The 19,296-nt window shown below is 51.7% G+C and overlaps 2 protein-coding genes across 2 annotated transcripts; both read left to right on the top strand.

Annotated features, from left to right (window-relative positions):
• The first annotated feature begins 5,980 nt into the window (after window positions 1-5,980).
• Window positions 5,981-7,845, top strand: Mrgprf (MAS related GPR family member F). Its single transcript, XM_059263900.1, has one exon. It carries the CDS (start codon window positions 6,013-6,015, stop codon window positions 6,994-6,996), a length of 984 nt encoding a protein of 327 aa, XP_059119883.1. The 5' UTR covers window positions 5,981-6,012; the 3' UTR covers window positions 6,997-7,845.
• A 10,263-nt stretch (window positions 7,846-18,108) lies between these two features.
• Window positions 18,109-19,071, top strand: Mrgprd (MAS related GPR family member D). The gene has a single exon (XM_059249460.1). It carries the CDS (start codon window positions 18,109-18,111, stop codon window positions 19,069-19,071), a length of 963 nt encoding a protein of 320 aa, XP_059105443.1.
• The last annotated feature ends 225 nt before the right edge of the window (window positions 19,072-19,296 follow it).

Below are 19,296 nucleotides of genomic sequence, written 5' to 3'. Positions count from 1 at the left end.
CTTCCTTCAACCTTACATCCCAGCCTGCTTTCTGGAAGGGTTTGAAGGGAACACCCAGTGGGCTATGGTTCAAGTATGGAGCTCTGGTTCCCATTGCTCTCAGGCATGCTGCTGGTCATGAGGGCAACAGTGGACAGCTCTTTGGGGGCAGCTGACCGTCTCACCTTCTCCTGCTCCAGCCAGGCCTGGTGCTGTTGTTGCCTTCAGACACAGAGGTCTGCCAAATCTCCATTCCCTGTAGAGAAGCCTCTTCTGTCAAGTTGTGAGCAGGGACCTGAGTCCCAGGCGGAAACACAGGCTTTCTATGTATCTGAGGACAGCAGCAGACTGCCCCCGCCCATGGCCAGTGCACAGACCAAGCCATAGCTAAGGAATGAGGGGAGAGGCTGGGTTAGGGTTTAGAAGAAGTGAAATGAGTTGGGGAGCTACTTTAGGGCTCGTCTGTCCATCCATCAGTCCAAGCAGGTGAGTAGGTGAACCACCAGGCTGTTTTGAGGGGAGGGACCAAGGTTACAGACATGATAGCCTTTCGGCTTTAGTGAAGTCGGTTCTGTCCCGGCTCAGATTCTGGCTAGAGCACATGCACTCAATGCATCCCTGTACACGTTGCACACATGTCTTTAATATGGCCCATCTGGGGTCCACTTGGCTTTCTGGATCTCTCTGCATGAGTGAATCACTTTGCAAATGATCTGGGGTAGGAGAGGGACCAGATATAGTGATCAAAGCAGTCACCAAGGTGATCAGGGAGCATACTCACCTGTCCCAGAGGGCATGTGTCTAGTTAGCTTTAAGCCTGGTGGGATGAAACGTCCCCTGAGTCAGAGCATCACTGGGGAGAAAGTTGGGAGTAGCAGGTGTCTGGAAGAGTGACAGCAAGGGAGGGTGCAGTGGATGCTTACCTCCGGAGGTGCAGGTACCCGGAAAACCTGGGCTAGCCCCATTGCGTAGCAACGGAATGACGCCTGGGTGGGAGGGGGCAATCTGCAAGCTCTCTGCACAAACACCACTCATGCCTACTTATACGGTGCTGCCACTTGGGACTCACAAGCAGGCCCCACGAGTAGCCACTCTTAGTCGGGGTACAAACGCACCAGAAGGAGCATACATGTAGAGGGCCGGCGGGATAGCCAGGGCCCGGAAGGGGCTCTGTGAACCCTGGTTAGGAGCGTGCCTCTGTACACCTTCCAATAGGAATGAGGGGCTGGGGGTGTGGCTTAAGAGCCCACCCGGCTCCTTGGCCCCCAGAGAAGCAAAGCGGCCTAAAGTTAAAGAGGGGGAGCGTCACTCGAGCGAGCGAGCAGACGGGACACTCTCACACTCCCGGCAGCCAATGGTGGGCGCAGCTGCCTGAGCCACATATCCAGGAGGGAGGAGGCAGTGGCCATGCTCGTGGCGGCTGGGGATCCGCCCTGCTCGAGGAAGGAATTTATGAGGAGTGGAGCAGTGCGCTACCCACATCCCGGCTCTGGGAGAGGAGGGTCTGGCAGCCTGTAGCCGGGCTGTGTCCTGAGTCACAGCCTCAGACGTCCCACCTGCTCTGTGGGAGGAGTAGGTGCTTGCCTGTAGGGCAGAGTGCAGGCTGGGGATGGGGCGTAATTCCAGGAGACCCAGAGTGTTGCCAGCTAGGGTGGACCAGTCTCAAGCAGGGTCCCCCGCCCTCGCTTGTCACCCAACACACCCCCAGGCCTCCAGATTGGCCGAATGAGGCTGAGCCTTGCTTCTCTACATCCAGTCTGAAACCCAGGGCCACCACAGCAACCTCTTGGTTTGCTTCCTCCAAGTGAACCTTGCAGGGGACATCCACCGAGTCTTGGAAGTACACAGATCTTCAAAGTTTCGTTATGTGCCCCTGGTTGGGAGTGTGTCTCTGGGACCAAGCGCACCATCAAAAAGGAATGAAGGGCTAGGGATGTGACTCCATTGGTAGACACTTGCCTAGCATGCACAAAGCCCCGGGTTGGAGTCGCAGCACCACATAAACCAGCTATGGTGGTTCAGCCTGTAATCCCAGCACTCAAGAGATGGAGGCAAGAGGATCAGAAATTCAAGGTCATCTTCAAGGCCAGCCTGGGTTGTGTGAGACCCTGTCTTTCACAAAAAAGGAGGAATGGACACCCATCCCAGAGTTAGGGTGAGGACCATGATAAAGCAAGACCCAGACAAAAGCCTCCTCCTCCAGGAAGCCCCTCTCCCAGAGAGAATCTGCCCCCTATCACCCATTTCTAGGACTGATTGCAAGGCCTCTTAGCAGAACACAAAGGAGGTGCTCCAGGCGTGCATGCAAGGAAACCCATCATCGAAGTTACTAGAAACATTCTGGCCCAGACACCTTGCAGTCCAATGAGAAGAGAAAGGAGAGAGCATCTTCCCCAGGGAGTGGCAGTGGTGCTCCAGGAGCCAGGAAGGGTGTGAACGTGAGCCCACAGGCAGGAGGGGCAGGACGGGCAGGACAGGCATCGAGGCCCCACCTCAGAGGGAGCCAGGGTAGCCCTTCCTCGGAGGTGAGAACCACAGGCCTGAAGGCCTAAGGGCTAGGACTGGTGGGCTGGGAGGTAGAAAGGCTCTTGAGGGGACGGGTGTTGACTTTACTCTACCCTCTCTCTAGGCTCTTGCCAGGCAGGGACGTAGGTTTGTGAGCTCCCAACAGGAGCCTGGACTCCGAAGTCTTGAAGATGGCCGGAAACTGCTCATGGGAGGCTCACGCTACCAACCAGAACAAGGCAAGTGCCACAGACAGGAGGTCCTTGGTCTGTGGAGGGTATATATAGTTGGGAGGGACGACACAGCCCACTTTCCAGGCCCGCCCTCCAGCCCTGGGTTCTAGTGGTCAGCAAGCACGGGCCTGGCCCTGGTTAACTGGTTCCTCTGAGGTCAGTGTCATCATCAGTGAGGCAAACACAGGCACTGGGCATCCTGGAAGTCCCTTTCCATGCTGTCCTTGGGTCATGGTTTATCAGCTTTGAAAGGTTTCACACCGTCTCCCTTTCCCTGCAGAGATGGGACGATTGTTATTGTTGCAGAGAGAGCCTCTGCTGGTTCCATGGTGGCCCCATATCTGTTGTGTGTACCATTCTGGGCCACCCAAGGCAAGTGCTGTCCCAAGTCTGGGAGCATGAGCCATGAATGTAAATCTGCAGCTGGCACTAGCCCCACCTAAAGCTTGGATAATGGCCTGGGCTGGACCTTGCTTCTCCCTGGAAAAGTGTGGACTTCCCTTCTTAAGCTGGGAACCCCTCTGGTTTATTTCCTTATCCCAGCCTCCCCTAGACTTGAGAAAATCAAGGCTTATGTCAAGATAACTGACTCCAACCCCCCTCCTCATCTCCCACCCTCCCACCCCCTACCCCTGCCATGTCCTTGGTCCTTTCCTTCTTTCCCATAGGGAAGCACTGTGGAATGACGGCAGCCTGGGAGGCAGTGACTGGGCATGCTAGGGGGCATCTCAAAGTCCCTAGAGAAGAGGGAGATAAGGCCCTGGGAGGGAGCAGGCTGCAGAGTGGTGTTTCACAAGGTAGTGTGGGGCTGTAAATAGTAGCTCCCGCCCAGTGACTCACCAGTGCCCCCCCAACACCCAGTGGGGGACTGTAGACTTTTTCCAGCTGGGTGATACCCAGAGGGCTCTGCCCAGCCCAGAAGGCCAGCGCCCAGTGCTGAGCTGGTCCTCATGGGACAGGGTTCTGCATCTGAGCTGAGATTCTCCATCACTGAGTCGGCCCTCAGAGGCGTGGAGCAACAACAGGTCAACTGCAAGGAAGGGGAGCAGAGAGAAAGCTAAGCAGGTTTAGGGGTGGACAGGAGATGTTAGCCAATAAATTCTTAGAGGTGGACAGGTCGAAAGCAGAACCCCACAAAGAACTTGTCCTGACAATACAGTGTCTCCCTGAGTTTAGCCAGCACCATTAGTTCCTGTTTGTAAACTTCTCTTGACACAGCCAGGCCAGAGGTTAGTTCTCTGCATTAGAGAATGTCCACACAAAGCATTTTCTCAGGGCCCAGCTTTCTGCCGAGGCCATTTGAAAGGTGGCAGGAAAGATCTTGCCCCTAGAACCTTCCTACTTCCCTGAATGAAAACAATTATCAGACTTAAGGAGAGAGTCCTGGGATAGATTAGTGATGTCTGCAGGGAGGAGGGAAGGGTAGCAATGTGCATAGGGCAACCTTTGCCACTAAAAAGGAGGGATCAAGACAACCTTGAGAACACAATAGTATGTCACTGGCTCACATTATTGGCTCACACACTTGTTTTAACATGTGAACCCAGAAATATCCAACTCTTTCATGTTGCCATGTACAGATATGGCTTCTCTGGGATTGAAGGGAGGTACTATCGCTCCACCCACAGGTCCTCCATACCCTCTGGCTAGAGTAGAGAGGCCACTTACTTTGCTAGGAAGGCGTGTCCTTGGTTTTGCAATGGTGTCTCTGCTCCCAGTTTCTGAGACCTGACCCAGCCTCATGCATTTATGTACCAGCTCAGCCCTCGGCGCCAGGACTGGTATTCAGCTGGGCTGAGCTGCTCTACCCTGCCCAGTTGTAAAATGCTGAGCCCCTCCCTGAAGCCTCTCCCCTCCTGGATACCCCTGGGACCCCCAAAGGCAGCCCTGGTCCAGCAGAGGGCAGCTGACTCTCAGCCCGTGTCCTCTGGTCCAGCTGTGGGATAGTCCTACTCCAGCTGTGGCCAAGGTCTTTTGTTTTTCCCCACCCCTACTCCTTACCAGTAATTTTATTTCTTTAGGAATAAGTATTTTCATGTTTTAAAGTTGAAACCTTATATGAACAATTTGCTAGAAAATTACAAGAACAGACTGTGTACACATCTACCATCCCCTCCATGATTCATTATTTAGTACTGGGGATTGAACCCCAGGCTCCCACATGCTGGGCAAGCATTGCTACCAAGCTTTATCTCCAGTCCTTTTTTTAAAATTGTGTGTGTGGGGTGTGTGTGAGTATGTGTGAGTGTATGAGTGTGTGTGTGTGTGTGTATGTGTGTATGTGTATGTGATGTGTGTGAGTGTGTGGTGTGTGTGTGGTGTGTGTATGAGTGTGGTGTGTGTAAGTGTGTGGTGTGTATATGAGTGTGTGTGAGTGTCTGGTGTGTATGAATGTGTGGTGTGTGTATGAGTGTGTGATGTGTATGAATGTGTGGTATGTGTCGTGTGTATATGTGTGTGTGGTGTGTGTGGTATATGTGTGAGTGTGTGTATGTGTGTGAGTGTTGTATGAGTGTGGTGTGTGTGTGTGTAGAATGAGTGTGTGTGGTGTGTGTGGTGTGTGAGTGAGTATGTGGTGTGTGTGTATGGGTGTATGTGGCATGAATCTTATGGGAACAGATGTGTGGATCTGTGGGTATGTCAGTGTGTGTATGTGTGGTGTGTGTGAGTGTCTAAGAGTGGTGTCTGAGTGTATTTGGTGTGTGGGGGGAGTGTTGTGCATGAGAGAATGTGTGTGAGTCTGTGTGAATGTGTGCTCAAATGTGATGGGCACACGTGTATTGGTGCATGAGGAGGCCTAAGGTTGACACACTTTATTCACTGAGTCTAGGTCTCTCAATTAAAACCAGAGCCGGCTGAGGTAAGCAATCTCACCAGCTTGCTCTGGGAAACCCCCTTTCAAGTTACAGGAAGGCCACTGAGCCCACCTGCATTTACAGGGAGACTGGGGATCTGAACTCTGGTCACTTTATGCACTGAGCCATCTCCCCATCCCTCTGCTTTCTGTTGTCTTGGACATTTGAACCCAGTGGACCTGTGGGCAGGCCAGAGCTGCTCTCTGGTCATCCTGTGGTGATGCCGTCCTGCAGGCTCTAGAGTCTGAGAACCAGTGTTAGCATCAGCAGGTATCCGGGCTCTTTCTGCTCTGGCCTCTGCGGGTTAGTCATTCCACAGGCAGAGATCTGCCAGATGCTGCCTCCTGGGTAGCTGATGGAAGCAGGTACAGGAACAGGCCTGCCGAGGGCCAGGGAAGGGCAGACAGCCTTACAGATGTGTCCCCTCTGCACCTACACAGATGTGTCCTGGTATGAGCGAGGCTCCGGAGCTCTACAGCAGAGGCTTCCTGACCATCGAGCAGATAGCCACGCCCCCTCCGCCTGCCATCACAAACTACATCTTTCTGCTGCTTTGCCTGTGTGGCCTGGTGGGTAACGGCCTGGTCCTCTGGTTTTTCGGCTTCTCCATCAAGAGGACGCCCTTCTCCATCTACTTCCTGCACCTGGCCAGCGCTGATGGGGTCTACCTCTTCAGCAAGGCTGTGATTGCCCTCCTGAACACGGGGGCCTTCCTGGGGTCCTTCCCTGACTATGTGCGCAGGGTGTCCCGGATCGTGGGGCTCTGCACGTTCTTCGCAGGTGTGAGCCTCCTGCCGGCCATTAGCACCGAACGCTGCGTGTCTGTCATCTTTCCCACCTGGTACTGGCGTCAGAGGCCCAAGCGCCTGTCTGCTGGAGTCTGTGCCCTGCTCTGGCTGCTGTCCTTCCTGGTTACCAGCATCCACAACTACTTCTGCATGTTCCTGGGCCGAGAGGCCTCAGGGACAGCCTGCCGCAACATGGACATCTCCTTGGGCATCTTGCTATTCTTTCTCTTTTGCCCACTCATGGTACTCCCCTGCCTGGCACTCATCCTGCATGTGGAGTGCCGGGCACGGCGCCGCCAGCGCTCTGCCAAGCTCAACCATGTGGTCCTGGCTATTGTCTCTGTCTTCCTTGTGTCCTCCATCTACTTGGGAATCGATTGGTTCCTCTTCTGGGTCTTCCAGATCCCGGCCCCCTTCCCTGAGTACGTCACTGACTTGTGTATCTGCATCAATAGCAGCGCCAAGCCCATCGTCTACTTCCTGGCTGGGAGGGACAAGTCCCAGCGCCTGTGGGAACCTCTCAGGGTAGTCTTCCAGCGGGCTCTACGGGATGGTGCCGAGCCAGGGGATACGGCCAGCAGCACACCTAACACAGTCACTATGGAGATGCAGTGCCCCTCTGGCAATGCATCATGAGAGGCCAGGGTCTGGGGCAAGGCTGCAGCAGAGAGCGGCCAGTAGCTTCCAGAGACACTCTGCCCAAGAGCAGAAGAAGCAGGGCACCTGCCCCTGTGCCACCGGGGAGAAGAGCTGCTTCTAGCACAAGGCATCTGCCTCTTGCCAGGCGTGGCCAAGAGACTGAGCAGCCACCTGTGGACAGACCCTGCGGCCTCTGCTCCCCAGCCATTCTGCTTCTGTGACTCATTGTACCAAAGTTGCTCTTACCAGTGTGGTGGGGTCCCTCCTCAACAGAAGTTCCTCAGTGGAGGTGAGCAGGAGGCCATCTGCCCCTTCAGTCATCCCTCCTCAAACGTGACTCAGTCACTGTCACCCCTACGGGGACAGCAGCCTCAGCTCTACCTGCAAGGAGTCGTCCAGCCTCCCAAGACAGCGTCTGAATTAACCCGAGAGAATGGTGCTATCTGGAAGAGGGTCCTGTCCACCTGCCTTGTAGCCTGCAGACAAGTCCCTGTCCCTTTGATGAGTCATCTGGTGACTTTAATGGGGTAGGACTTGGCCCTGGCAAGCCGTGTGAGACAGGAAGGACCTTTTGCCACTCTGGGTAGCTGACTGCTTTTCTGACACCCCCAGCCAGCTCTGGGCAGCTGAACACACACTTGGTGTCTTTCAGGCCACTGTGGTCCATTGTGGCAGCTCCCTACTAAGTCCCCAAACTCCAGTGCCCATTTCAAAGTGGATCTGGTTCCATCCTGGCCCCCTGGGAGCTGCCACCATGGTGTCATTCGTCATCCAGCACAGTGGCCTGTGTAGCCAAAGGAAGTTTTATAACAGATAATAAAGTATATATCAATACACATTTTAAAATCTTGCAACAAGGAAGCAGGTTCATTGCCCAGTGTCTTCTCTGTATCTCCATGTCCCACAGTGAGGCCAGCCAAGGGCAGCTGGAGTCCAGGGTGGGTGGCCTTTGCTCTTGCTCTGGGACCTCCCGATTGTCTGGCCACACCTCTGGGTTGCCTTCTGCTCTTCCTGACTCCGTCTACACCTAGGCTTCTGTGGTCTGTAAGGATGTGTCACCAATGGAGCTGCATTCCTTCACAGGGAGCCAAGGAGGGCAGGCGGGCAGGGAAGGAGTGAGCAGCATGCCCACCCAGTGCTAGACATGCTAGCCACACACCCTGAGTCCACTGAGTTTTAGTCTAGGCTACACAATCCCAGGGCAGGGACTGTAGCACTAACTCTTGAGGGTAGCAGCTAACTCCCCAAGGTCATGTCCCTGATGGTCCATCATCCCAGCCACACTGATCTATTCTCTCTAGGCCACAAGCTACCTATTCTCCTCTAAACAAGGAGAGCTTTCATGGTGGGACAGAGCAGGTGACGCCGGGAGCTTCAGGTATGCAAGGCCACCTGCCCCTCACCTGTGCCTGGATGAGGCTGTCTACTGCTCTCTGCCCCTCCCCATTCCTGCTCAGAGAATCCTAGAGACAAGGGGTGGGAGTCTGTGGCCTCCACCCTTGCGACAGAGCACTGAGAATGGGCAAGTACCACAGCTCAGGAAAAATACTAATGATCTCAGTGCCATGTGGGGAGAAACTTCTCCGAGTCCTGGGGGTGCCTGGCTGAGGGGCCACCTAGAGTCTCTGGCTCCCCAGAGCTCAGTCAATCCCCACTCCTGTGAAGTCTTTCCTTAAGAGCCTCCACCCCAGTCCTCACACCTGAAACCCCTGGGAGTGAGCTGTGCCCCCACAAGGGGCCTCCCCACCTGGGTCCAACTTGAGATTCATAACTTATGGCCTGTGTACAGACAGCACCCACCCTGGGGATGCTGAAGTGGAGGGTGGGGTGATTCTCTGCAGAGCATCAAAGTCTTGTGGAAGAGGAGCCTTTTCTCTGCTACCCCATGATCCCTTAGCCCAGGTGCTCCTCTGCTCTTCCCCAGACCCCTTCTCTGTGCTAATGGAGAAGAAGCAAGAGGACTAAGTGGCTGGAAACCGCGGAGGCCCACCCTTTTCTCCACCCTCCTTCGCTGTTCAATTATTAAAGTGAGCTGCAGAGGGGCTGGGCAGTGGTGGCCGCAGGTGCACGACGGGTCTCCTGCAGTTCTCCCAAGCCACCTTCTTTCTGGGTGGTTCACAAAGGCAGGACTCCCCAAACACTGCAGACTTTTCTCCTTGAAAGCCAAGAGCGAAGCCATTCTCCACCACGGAACAGCTCCAATTAAGGTGCTGCCTGAGCGCGAGGCTGTTACTAAGCTGGACTTCTCACCAGCACGTGACCCGGAGACGGGTGGAGTGGAGGATACAGGGCAGACAGCACTCAGTGCCTCTTATACTTCCTGCCACCCAGCAACGCTGCGAAGACAGACAAGAAGAGGGCCCCCGCTGTCAGACAGAGCAAGGGGAAGATCAAGAGTGAGCCTCAGGAAAGTAGATCTGCCACCTGGCATCCACAGGACCGTAGGCCACCGGTGCCCAGACTTCAGGAGTGGTGGCATGCATCTGAGCACAAGACAGGGAAGGAGAAGTGGGCATATGTTAACACACAGCAGCTCAGTTGGCAAAGTTCTTGCTATAAATCCAGGTCTCCAGCACCCGTGTCAGAAGCCAGGCATAGCGAGGTGTGCCTGGGATCCCAGGCCTGGGGTGGCAGAGGCAGGAGGATCCTGCTCCATGGCAGGTCAATCTAGATAAATTGGCAAGCTCCAGGTTCAGTGAGAGATCTCAGAAAAGGAAGGTGGAGAGTGAAACCGCAAGGCACCACATGTTGACCTCTGTCCTCCACACACATGCACATACATGCACACACATGTACACACATGCACACACAGCTAATCCCAAGTGCTAGTGATCAGGGCAATGGCTGATTGTTAGGGACAGACTGTGCTTACAGGCTCCCAGCTGATCTTTTCACGTAGGTTTCTGCGTGTCTCTACAAGGTTGCTCACACCAGTTGCAGAAAGTCAGAGCTCACAAAACAGTCACTGTGAGTCTCTTCACAGTGACCTCTGGTCTTGATGTCTCTCATCAGCAACGTGTTAGGAGTCAGATTCCGGGAGATGCCAGGAGTAGACTTGGCCATCACGGTCCCAGGTGAACCCAGTTGGGTCTGGCTGGCTTGGTCTAAGAACAGGTGTTTGGTAGAAGGCAAATGGCTGTGAGCTACCACAGTCCTCTCCTTATCTCCCACATCACCAAGGGATTCAGGTGCTTCTGCAGCCTTGATATGGCTTTGCCACATGCCTGGGGGGGGGGGGCTCTCAGATAACTTGGCTTCATTCTCTAAAAGCTCCCTCCCTCCCTCCCTCCTTCCCTCCCTCCCTCCCTCCCTCCTCCTTTTCCTTCTCCTTCTTCCTCTCCTTCTCCTCTTTCTCCTTCTCCTTCTCCTTCTTCCTCTTCCTCTTCCTCCTCCTCCTCCTCTTCCTCCTCCTCCTCCTCCTCCTCCTCCTCCTCCTCCTCCTCCTCCTCCTCTTCTTCTTCTTCTTCTTCTTCTTCTTCTTCTTCTTCTTCTTCTTCTTCTTCTTCCCCCCTTCTCTCTCTGTGTACATGCACATCTGTATAGAGGCCAGAGGTCAACGTTAAGTGTCTTCCCTTACCACTCTCCACCTTATTTTTAAATTTTTACATCTACTTATTCACTTTGTGGGTGAGTGGGTGCACATGTGTAGGTCAAAGGACTGTTGGTGGGAGTCGGCTCTCTGTCTACCCTGGTTGTCGCAGGGATCAAACTCGGGAGTCATCATGTTTGACAGCAGGTGCCTCTACACACTGAGCCACCCTGCCAGCCATCCACCTGTTTCTGAGATGGGTTCCTCTCGTGGGAAGGAAGAGAGATGTAAGCCTGGGAAAGGGGCCTTCAGACAGACTGGTGATACAGACACAAAGCTAGGAAAACGCTCTGGCAAACTTCTGGCGTCGAACCACAGAGTGCAAAAACATTCTGTTGTGAACCAGCAGGGAGCTGAGAGTTGGAGAACTCAGAAGGAGCCAGGAGCAGCTTACCAAACCAAAGCTCACAGAAAACTCTGCTTGGATGAGTCAGCTGCCAGCTCGGAGTTTCCTGGCAGTTCAAGAGAGACTCACCTACCTGGGCACATGATTTCTTAAAGCCTTTGGAATTAATTAAACTGGAGCTTTAATGAATATCCGATCAAATCCATCCACATATCCCCGAGCCTCTGAACAGACATCCAGTGCCTGGCCTGCCCCGCCCGAGGCGCCCGCCCATACCTGTCTTATGCGATTGTCCAGCAGCCCCGTCAGCAGGCCTCTCTCTATCTCAGGACAGAAACATCATTAATCCATCTTGGCAGTGCACAGGATGTGTGTAAAGAAATTTAGTGACCCCTATCCAGAAAATTCCAGAAGGGACCCTGGGCTTTCAAGACTGCTGAACCAGGACCAGGAGCTTCAAGTAACATTCTCTAGGTCCCTGTTTTTTTGTTTTTTTCCCCTGTTTGCTCTAGAAACGGCCTCTCCTCCTCCCCATTAGAGGAGCCCTGGGAAAGAGGCATTAAACTGGCTCAAGTTTTTTTTTCTTGTTTTTTTTAAAGGTTTATTTTACTTTTTATGTGTATATGGGGGAGGGGCTGTGGATGTGAGTGCAGGTGCCCTAAAAACCTTGATTCCCCCAGAGCTAGAGTTACAGAGCTACAGTCTGGTTGTGAGCTGCCAGACGTGGGTGCTAGGAACCCAACTTGGGTTCTCTCCCAGAGCAGCAAGTGCTCCTAACCACTGGACCATCTCTCCAGGCCATTGGTTAAAGATTCTGAACCAAAAATGTGCTGATACAGAAAAAAAGGGGGTTTAATTTAAGAATTCTGGCACAGGAGGGATGTGTGGGAGGGATGGCTCAGTGGTTATGAGCATGACTGTTCTTCCAAGGGACTGAGTTTAACTCCCAACACTCACATGAGCTAGGTCCCAGCCAGCCCCTGGGAGTCGGGGGGGGGGGGGGATCTGATACTCCTGATCTCTGTGGCCACCTCACGTGCACACACCCACATGCAGGTAGACGCACATACACACAGTTAAAAATAATATAAATAACTAAATAAAAGAGTCCTGGCATAAAATATGAAACCCCAGGCTGGGGAGATGGCTCAGTCAGTAATGTTCCTGCTGAGCAAGTGTGAGGACCTGAGTTCGGATCCCCAGCACCCATGTGCTCCCACGTAAAAAGCCAGGCACCAAAAAATAAAAAATAAAAAAATAAAATAAAATAAAATAAAATAAAATAAAATAAAATAAAAAAGGGCTGGAGAGATGGCTCAGAGGTTAAGAGCACAGGCTGCTCTTCCGGAGGTCCAGAGTTCAATTCCCAGCAACCACATGATGGCTCACAACCATCTATAATGAGATCTGGTGCCCTCTTCTGGCATGCAGGCATACATGCAAGCAGAACACTCTATATATAATAAATAAATCTTTAAAAAAAAAAAAAAAAGCCAGGCACCGGGTTGTGTGCCTGTAATGCTGGTGTGGGAAGGTGGAGAAGGGTGGCTTTTCAGTTTGTGTTACATTTCATCTTGAAGATTTATTGTGTGTGTGTGTGTGTGTGTGCACAAACTGTTTGTGTGCAGCTTCCTTCAGAGATCAGAAAAAAGGCATCAGACCCTCTGGATCTGGTGTTGCCATTAATGTGAGACACTTGGTATGGATTCTGGGCACTGAGCTCTGATCCTCCACAAGGTCAGCAAGCACTCTTTTTGCTTTGTTTTGTTTTGTTTTTCGACACTGTAAACCAGGTTGGCCTTGAGAGCTGCCAACTTCTGCCTCATGAGTGCTGGGATTAAAGGCATGCACCACCACACCTGACCAGCAAGCACGATTAACTACCGAGCCATCTAATCAGCCCTACATACATACACACTTATATATACACATACATACAAATTCATGCACACACACAAAAAAAACCCCACACACTTATATATACACATACATACATACATATTCATGCACACACATACATCTGCATAGGCTTATACTACTAAAAAGTTCAGGTGTGGCTAGGTGCAAGTGTCCCAAGAACTTCTGGACCCAGGTGACTTCAGCCTTCTGAGGCCCAGCAGAAATGTGAGGAAGGGTCGCCATCCAGGGCCAAGAGCATGTGTGTGGTCTTCACTTCTCACTGGGATTTAGAGGGTCAGGGAGGAATACTCAACCTCTGGTGAAGACTCTGAGGCTCAGTGAGATTGCCTGAACCCATAGTCACTCAACTCACAAGTGCCAGAATAAGATGGCAGACTCCCCATCGAGTGTCTCCCCACCTTCAGCAAGCTTAGCTGGGTAAGTACATTAGCTGAGCATCCCACCATATTGGTGCTCCTAATGGCCTTTCCCAGCCCACAGAACCCCACTCTTTGAGGCCCCACCCCAACTCCCAGACTCATGATGGGACTGCTAATGCTCTGAGGCATTGGGAAGGGAAGGGCTGCCAGGATGATGTCGGAAGAGGTGGTCCTTTCCCTAATCCTCAAAAGCCCCCAGCCTCAAGGGGGACCTGGGTGGATCAGGGGAGGGCCATGCCTGGGAGGCCAATTAGCCTTCAGCTAGGCTCCTGTGGGTCCAGGTCTCCAGAGAGTGGGCAGGCATCCTTCCTGCATTTATATCTGGGGCTCCTTCTCACACTTCTCAAAGGGAGCCAAGGTTCTTGCGGAGAGGTCTCCCAAATCAAGGCTTTTACGAGGCAGGAAGCAGAGGAGACAGACAGGAGCAGCCTTGTTTAGTGGAAGAGACACTGAGCCTGGAAAGTGCAGAAGCAGCTGAAACCCCAGGCCCAGGAGAGCTGTAGACACCTCCAGGGAGCAGAGCCAAGAGGGATCAGCACCCTTTGCAGACAGACAGATTGACACATCCGGGAGCAGGTGAGAGCTTGTTTTGTTTCTCCTCCTCCTCCTCCTCCTCCTCCTCCTCCTCCTCCTCCTCCTCCTCTTCTTCTCCTCCTCCTCCTCCTCCTCCTCCTCCTCCTCCTCCTCCTCCTCCTCTTCCTCCTCCTTCTTCTCCTTTTCCTTCTTCTTTTTGTTTTTCAAGACAGGGATTCTTTGTGTAGCCCTGACTGTCCTGGAACTCGTTCTGTAGATGAGGTTGGCCTCGAACTCAGAGATCCACCTGAAGGCTTATTTCTTTTTACAGTCTGGGTGGAGGCAGAAGGGTATAGCAGTTCAAGACCTACTAGAATCCAATGAGAGCCTGGCTCTTCAGGGGCAGCTTGGGGACTCAAGCAGGTGTCTCAGCCTCTCTAGTCGGGCTTTGAAAACTGGCTCATGAGCGTGTAAAGTGAGACCAGAGGTAACAGCAGACCAAGGCTGAGGGCAAGAAGAGCAAGGCACCTGGTTAAGGAAGAGACAGAGCTGGAAGTCATGAAACTCAGCCTGACAACTGAATTCACATGGTAGAAGGGAGAGAGCATATTTCAACACACTGTGTTCTGCCCTCTGCGTAGGTCATCTACAGCATCTTCTAAACTAAGGCTGCAGGGCGGTTATCTGTCTACATTCTAGAGACATCTCAAGAGCAATAAGAAATGGACAACAGGACCCTGGGAACAAAGATTCACATGATTATTAGAGAATGGGTTGCTAAGGCTGGCAGACAGTCCTGCCTTCTAAGGTTCAGCTGACAAAGACAGTTCAAGGCAGAGCTAGCTTAGCATGCTCTCGGCCCCACCTCCACCCCACCCCACCCCACCCCCACAGAGAGAGAGAAAGAGAGAAGATCACAATGTCAAAACGAACTCTAAACTCAGTCTAATTTTCCTACCATTCATTTTTGGCTGTGAACAGAGAAAATACCATTGTTTGTTTTGAGATAAGGTCTCATATAGCCCAGGCTGGACTCAAACTTCCAATGTAGCAGAGGATGACCTTGAACTTCTGTTCCTTCCAATCCAACCTTCTAAGTGCTAGGACGGCAGCTGGGAACCACCACACCCAGCACTTGTAAGTCTGGCGTGGAACCCACAGCTTTGAGCACATTACCTGCCCAGCTACATGTCCAGCCTCTTTTCTTTCTTTTCATTTTTTTCTTTCTTCCTTTTTTTTCTCTTCTCTTTTCTTTCCTTCTCTTTGATATTTTGTTCTTTGAGATCTGGGCTCTGTAACCCAGGCCTGGAACTCTATCTTTGGTTGTGAGCCTAGCCTTTAATGGCTGAGCCATGTCTCCAGCCCAAGGCCTGGAACTCTATAAGAAGCCCATGCTAGTCTCAAACTAGTGATCCCTCTGCCTCAGCCTTGCAAGTTTTAGGATTACAGGCATGTGCTACCACATCCAGTATGGATCCAGTGCTTCCTGCACGCTGGCAATTGCTCTGCCAACTAATCATGTTCCCAGCCCAAGAAAATGCTTTCAACATTTATTTATTTATTTGTTCATTATGGCCCAGGAAAATAAAATCAGAAATATTTTCAAGGAAGCTTCAACCATGATACCTAAACAATATGGCTGCATAAAAAAGACATAAATAGCCAGGCAGTGGTGGTGCACACCCTTAATCCCAGCACTCAGGAGGCAGAGGCAGTGGATCTCTGTGAGTTTGAGGCCAGCCTGGTCTACAGAGTGAGTTCCAGGACAGGCACCAAAACAACACAAAGAAACCCTGTCTCGAAAAACCAAAAAAAAAAAAAAAAAAAAAAGACATGAATAAGGCTGACACTAGTGGAAATGCTAGTGTGGAAGGGGAAGTCTCACAGAGCCCCACCTCCAGACAAAGAACTACAGGCATCTACGGGATGCTGAGAGAGAGAAGAGCAGTCTCCCCAAGGGAGGAGCCCACTAATGGATAATCTGATAAGTGGTCAGACCCCATATCACTTATACGCAAGCAACACTGAACAGTCTCAGCAGATTGTGTGTGTGTGTGTGTGTGTGTGTGTGTGTGTGTGTGTGTGTGTGTGTGTGGTGTGTATGAGTATGTGTGTGGTATGTGTGTGTGGTGTGTGTGTGTATGTAGTATGTGTGGTGTGTGTGAGTGTGTGTGGTATGTATGTGAGTGTGTGTGTGTGTGTGTGTGAGTGTGTGTGTGTGTGTGTGTGTGTGTGTGTGTGTGTGTGTGTGTATCAATAACAACTAGAGAGAGAGGCCAGGAAAAAATCAGAAATATTTATTTTAAGCTCAACAGCTGGGGAATGGAGATACATGAACGATATGGCACTTGTATCTGAAGGGAAGCTCAGTGTTATCAGCTTGTCAGAGCCAAGGGACAGGGCTGCAGAGACCATTCCCAGGTCAGAAGGCCAAATATCCCAGGGAAAAGGGTGATACTTTCACAGCACAAGCCATATCCCTTTCCCCTGGCCAGAGTGTCTCCTGAGAGGTGAAGTCACCCTCCACTAGGAGGAGAGCAGCAGCATGCCTGAGTCAGGATGTTTCTCAGCTCTGCTGGGGAACAGAGAGCAAGCCTCAGGTTCAAAGTTTTTAGGGGAACCCCAAAGTTAGCCTAAAGGCCCCCAAAAGGAGAGAACCATCCCCAGGAAGTCATCTCTGACCCTTGAATACGACGCCCTCCCCCGCAGAAGAAAACAGTTGAATTAAAAGAAAATGTTTTATAAAGAGTTCTTGAAAAACAAACCTCTGGCAAAGTAAGAAAGAAAACAAACAAATTTAAAAAATGACAGAAAATTGTGGTTTTAAAAATTATGAGGTGCTGGGTTGGTGGCACAAGCCTTTGATTCCAGCACTCAGGAGGCAGAGACAGGCAGATTCCTGTGAGTTTGAGGCCAGTCTGATTGACATAGTAAATTCTAAACCATCCAAGGCTACATAATGAGACCGGATCTCAAAAATAAAATTAGTAGAAGGGGCTGGAGAGATGGCTCCGTGGTTAAGACTGCTGCCTGCTCTTGCATAGGACCTGAGAGTTCCCAGCATCCATGTCAGGTGCTCACAACCATTGTAACTCCCGTTTGAGGGGATCTGACAAACTGGTCTCTGTGAGCACCCACAGACCTGTCTTACACATACTCAGATGCATACACATAAGAAAAATAAAAAAAATAAATCTTAAAAATGTTTTGAGAAAATACGAGAACACTATAGCAAATTTTATGCTGACAAGTGGGAACCCAGAAGGCAAGAATATTTTTATATTAACAAACGACACTCAAGCAGAGATGTACACCTGAATAGACCTAAAACACTAACAGTTGGATTTGGAGCTTCGTTTCGGAGCTCTGAACGTCCAGTCCCACACACAGAAATGACCAGATGGTTTTGCCTTCTGCCAAGCCTTCAGAGAAAGCTGATCTTCCAGGGCACAAACTGCTCTGGAGGCAGAGGAACAGTCACACCTCCAGCCTGTTTTATAACTACAATAACAACACACAAAAGCAGCCACAAGAGTAAAGCAAGCGGAGACAAAGGTGCTTGGAACAAAATCAGGTCACTGTCAGTGCGGAGACACATGGCCTGCCCTCCCCAGCAATGGGGAGATAGGTAGAGGCAGGAGGATCAGGACTCCTAAACCAGCTTAGGTTACACGATACCCGTCTTTAAAAAAAAAAAAAAGTACAAGAAGCCATATAAAACTAGGAAAAGGAAGAGGATGAGGAAAGGGAGGTAGAAGAGGCAGCTGGAGAGATGGTGCAGTGGTTAAGAGCACTTGCTATTCTTGCAGAGGACCTGGGTTTGGTCCTCAGCACCCACATAGCTCACAACTATAACTTCAGTTCCAAGGAATCCTATGCCCTTCTGGCCTCCAAGTGCACTGTATGTGTATGGTACATACACATACATGCAGGCAAAACACCATATACATAAAATGAAAATAACTTTTTAAAAAAAAAATGATAACACCACACTGGGTATGATGATATACAGCTTGAACCCCAGCACTTGGGAAACTGAGGCAGGAGGATCAGGAATTCAAGCTCATCCTCAGCTACATGGGGAGTTTGAGGCCAGCTCGGGTTACACGAAACCTTGTCTCAACAAAAGAGAAAGAAACTCAGGCTGAGAGAGAGTGGAACTTGAGGAGGAGTATAATTAACAGGTTGGCATCTGTCTGGTCCTATGGCAGACTCAGCCATAGCGGGAGCCTGGGGATGCCTAAAAAAGAATTTCAGTGTTCCCATGGGTCCAATGGTCCGACGACCCAGAATTTAACACGGGTCCCTTCCCTTCCTTAGGAATGAGCTCCACTCAGAACAGCAGTCTGGCCCCACGTCTGACCATCATCCCCACCATGACCTCTGTGACCTGGGTCTATTTTTCAATGACATTTCTTGCCATGGTCACCTGTGTTTTGGGGATGGCTGGCAACAGCGTGGTGATTTGGCTGCTGAGCTTCCGTGTGCGGAGGTCCCCCTTCTGTATTTATGTCCTCAACCTGGCGGTGGCCGACCTCCTCTTCTTGCTCTGCATGGCATCCTTGTTCAGCCTGGAAACAAGGCCCCTGTTCACATTCAGCACCTCCAGCAGAGTCTACGAGGGGATGAAGAGAATCAAGTACTTTGCCTATACGGCCAGCCTGAGCCTGCTGACGGCCATCAGCACCCAGCGCTGCCTTTCTGTGCTTTTCCCCATCTGGTATAAGTGCCACCAGCCCCGGCACCTGTCATCGGTGGTATGTGGTGCACTCTGGGCACTGGCCCTGCTGATGAACTTCCTGGCTTCTTTCTTCTGCATCCGGTTCTGGCATCCCGATAAAAACCAGTGCTTTCAGGTGGACATGGTCTTAAGCGGTCTTATCCTGGGGATCTTCATGCCCGTCATGATCCTGTCCAGCGCCATACTCCTCATCCAGGTACGGAAGAACACCCTGCTGCGGAGACGGCGACCCCGTCGGCTGTTCGTGGTCATCCTGGCTTCCGTCTTCGTCTTCCTCACCTGTTCTCTGCCCCTGGGCATCTATTGGTTCTTACTCTACTGGGTGGGACTGCCAGAGGATGTGATGTTCCTGTATATCTGCTTGTCACGCTTCTCTTCATGTTTGAGCAGCAGTGCCAACCCAGTCATCTACTTCCTCGTGGGTAGCCAGAAGAGCCACAGGCTGCAGGAGTCCCTGGATGCTGTGCTGGGGCGGGCACTTCGGGATGAGCCTGAGCCAGAGGGCAGGGAGACACCATCTGTGTGCACCAATGATGAGGTCTGAAGGCAGCCCACCTACGGCCTCCCCGCCAGCCCTTCCCTCTGAGTACCCCGCTGGCCTGTAGTGGGTGACCCCAAAGGCCTTGCAGCTCACCATGTTAGGGTCACTCTCCTCTATACCAAAGGGCTCACTGCTGTCACCTTGTGTCCCTAATCTAAACTGGGATATGAAGCAACATTTCTTTCCATTTCACCTGTTTAGACACAGATCCTAGCCATGGGCCCCATC

This window comes from Peromyscus eremicus, chromosome 1 (genome assembly GCF_949786415.1).
Source record: "Peromyscus eremicus chromosome 1, PerEre_H2_v1, whole genome shotgun sequence".
NCBI lineage: Eukaryota > Metazoa > Chordata > Mammalia > Rodentia > Cricetidae > Peromyscus > Peromyscus eremicus.
The sequence above is the reverse complement of the archived record's forward strand: the minus strand, read 5'-3'. Positions and strand labels throughout refer to the sequence as shown.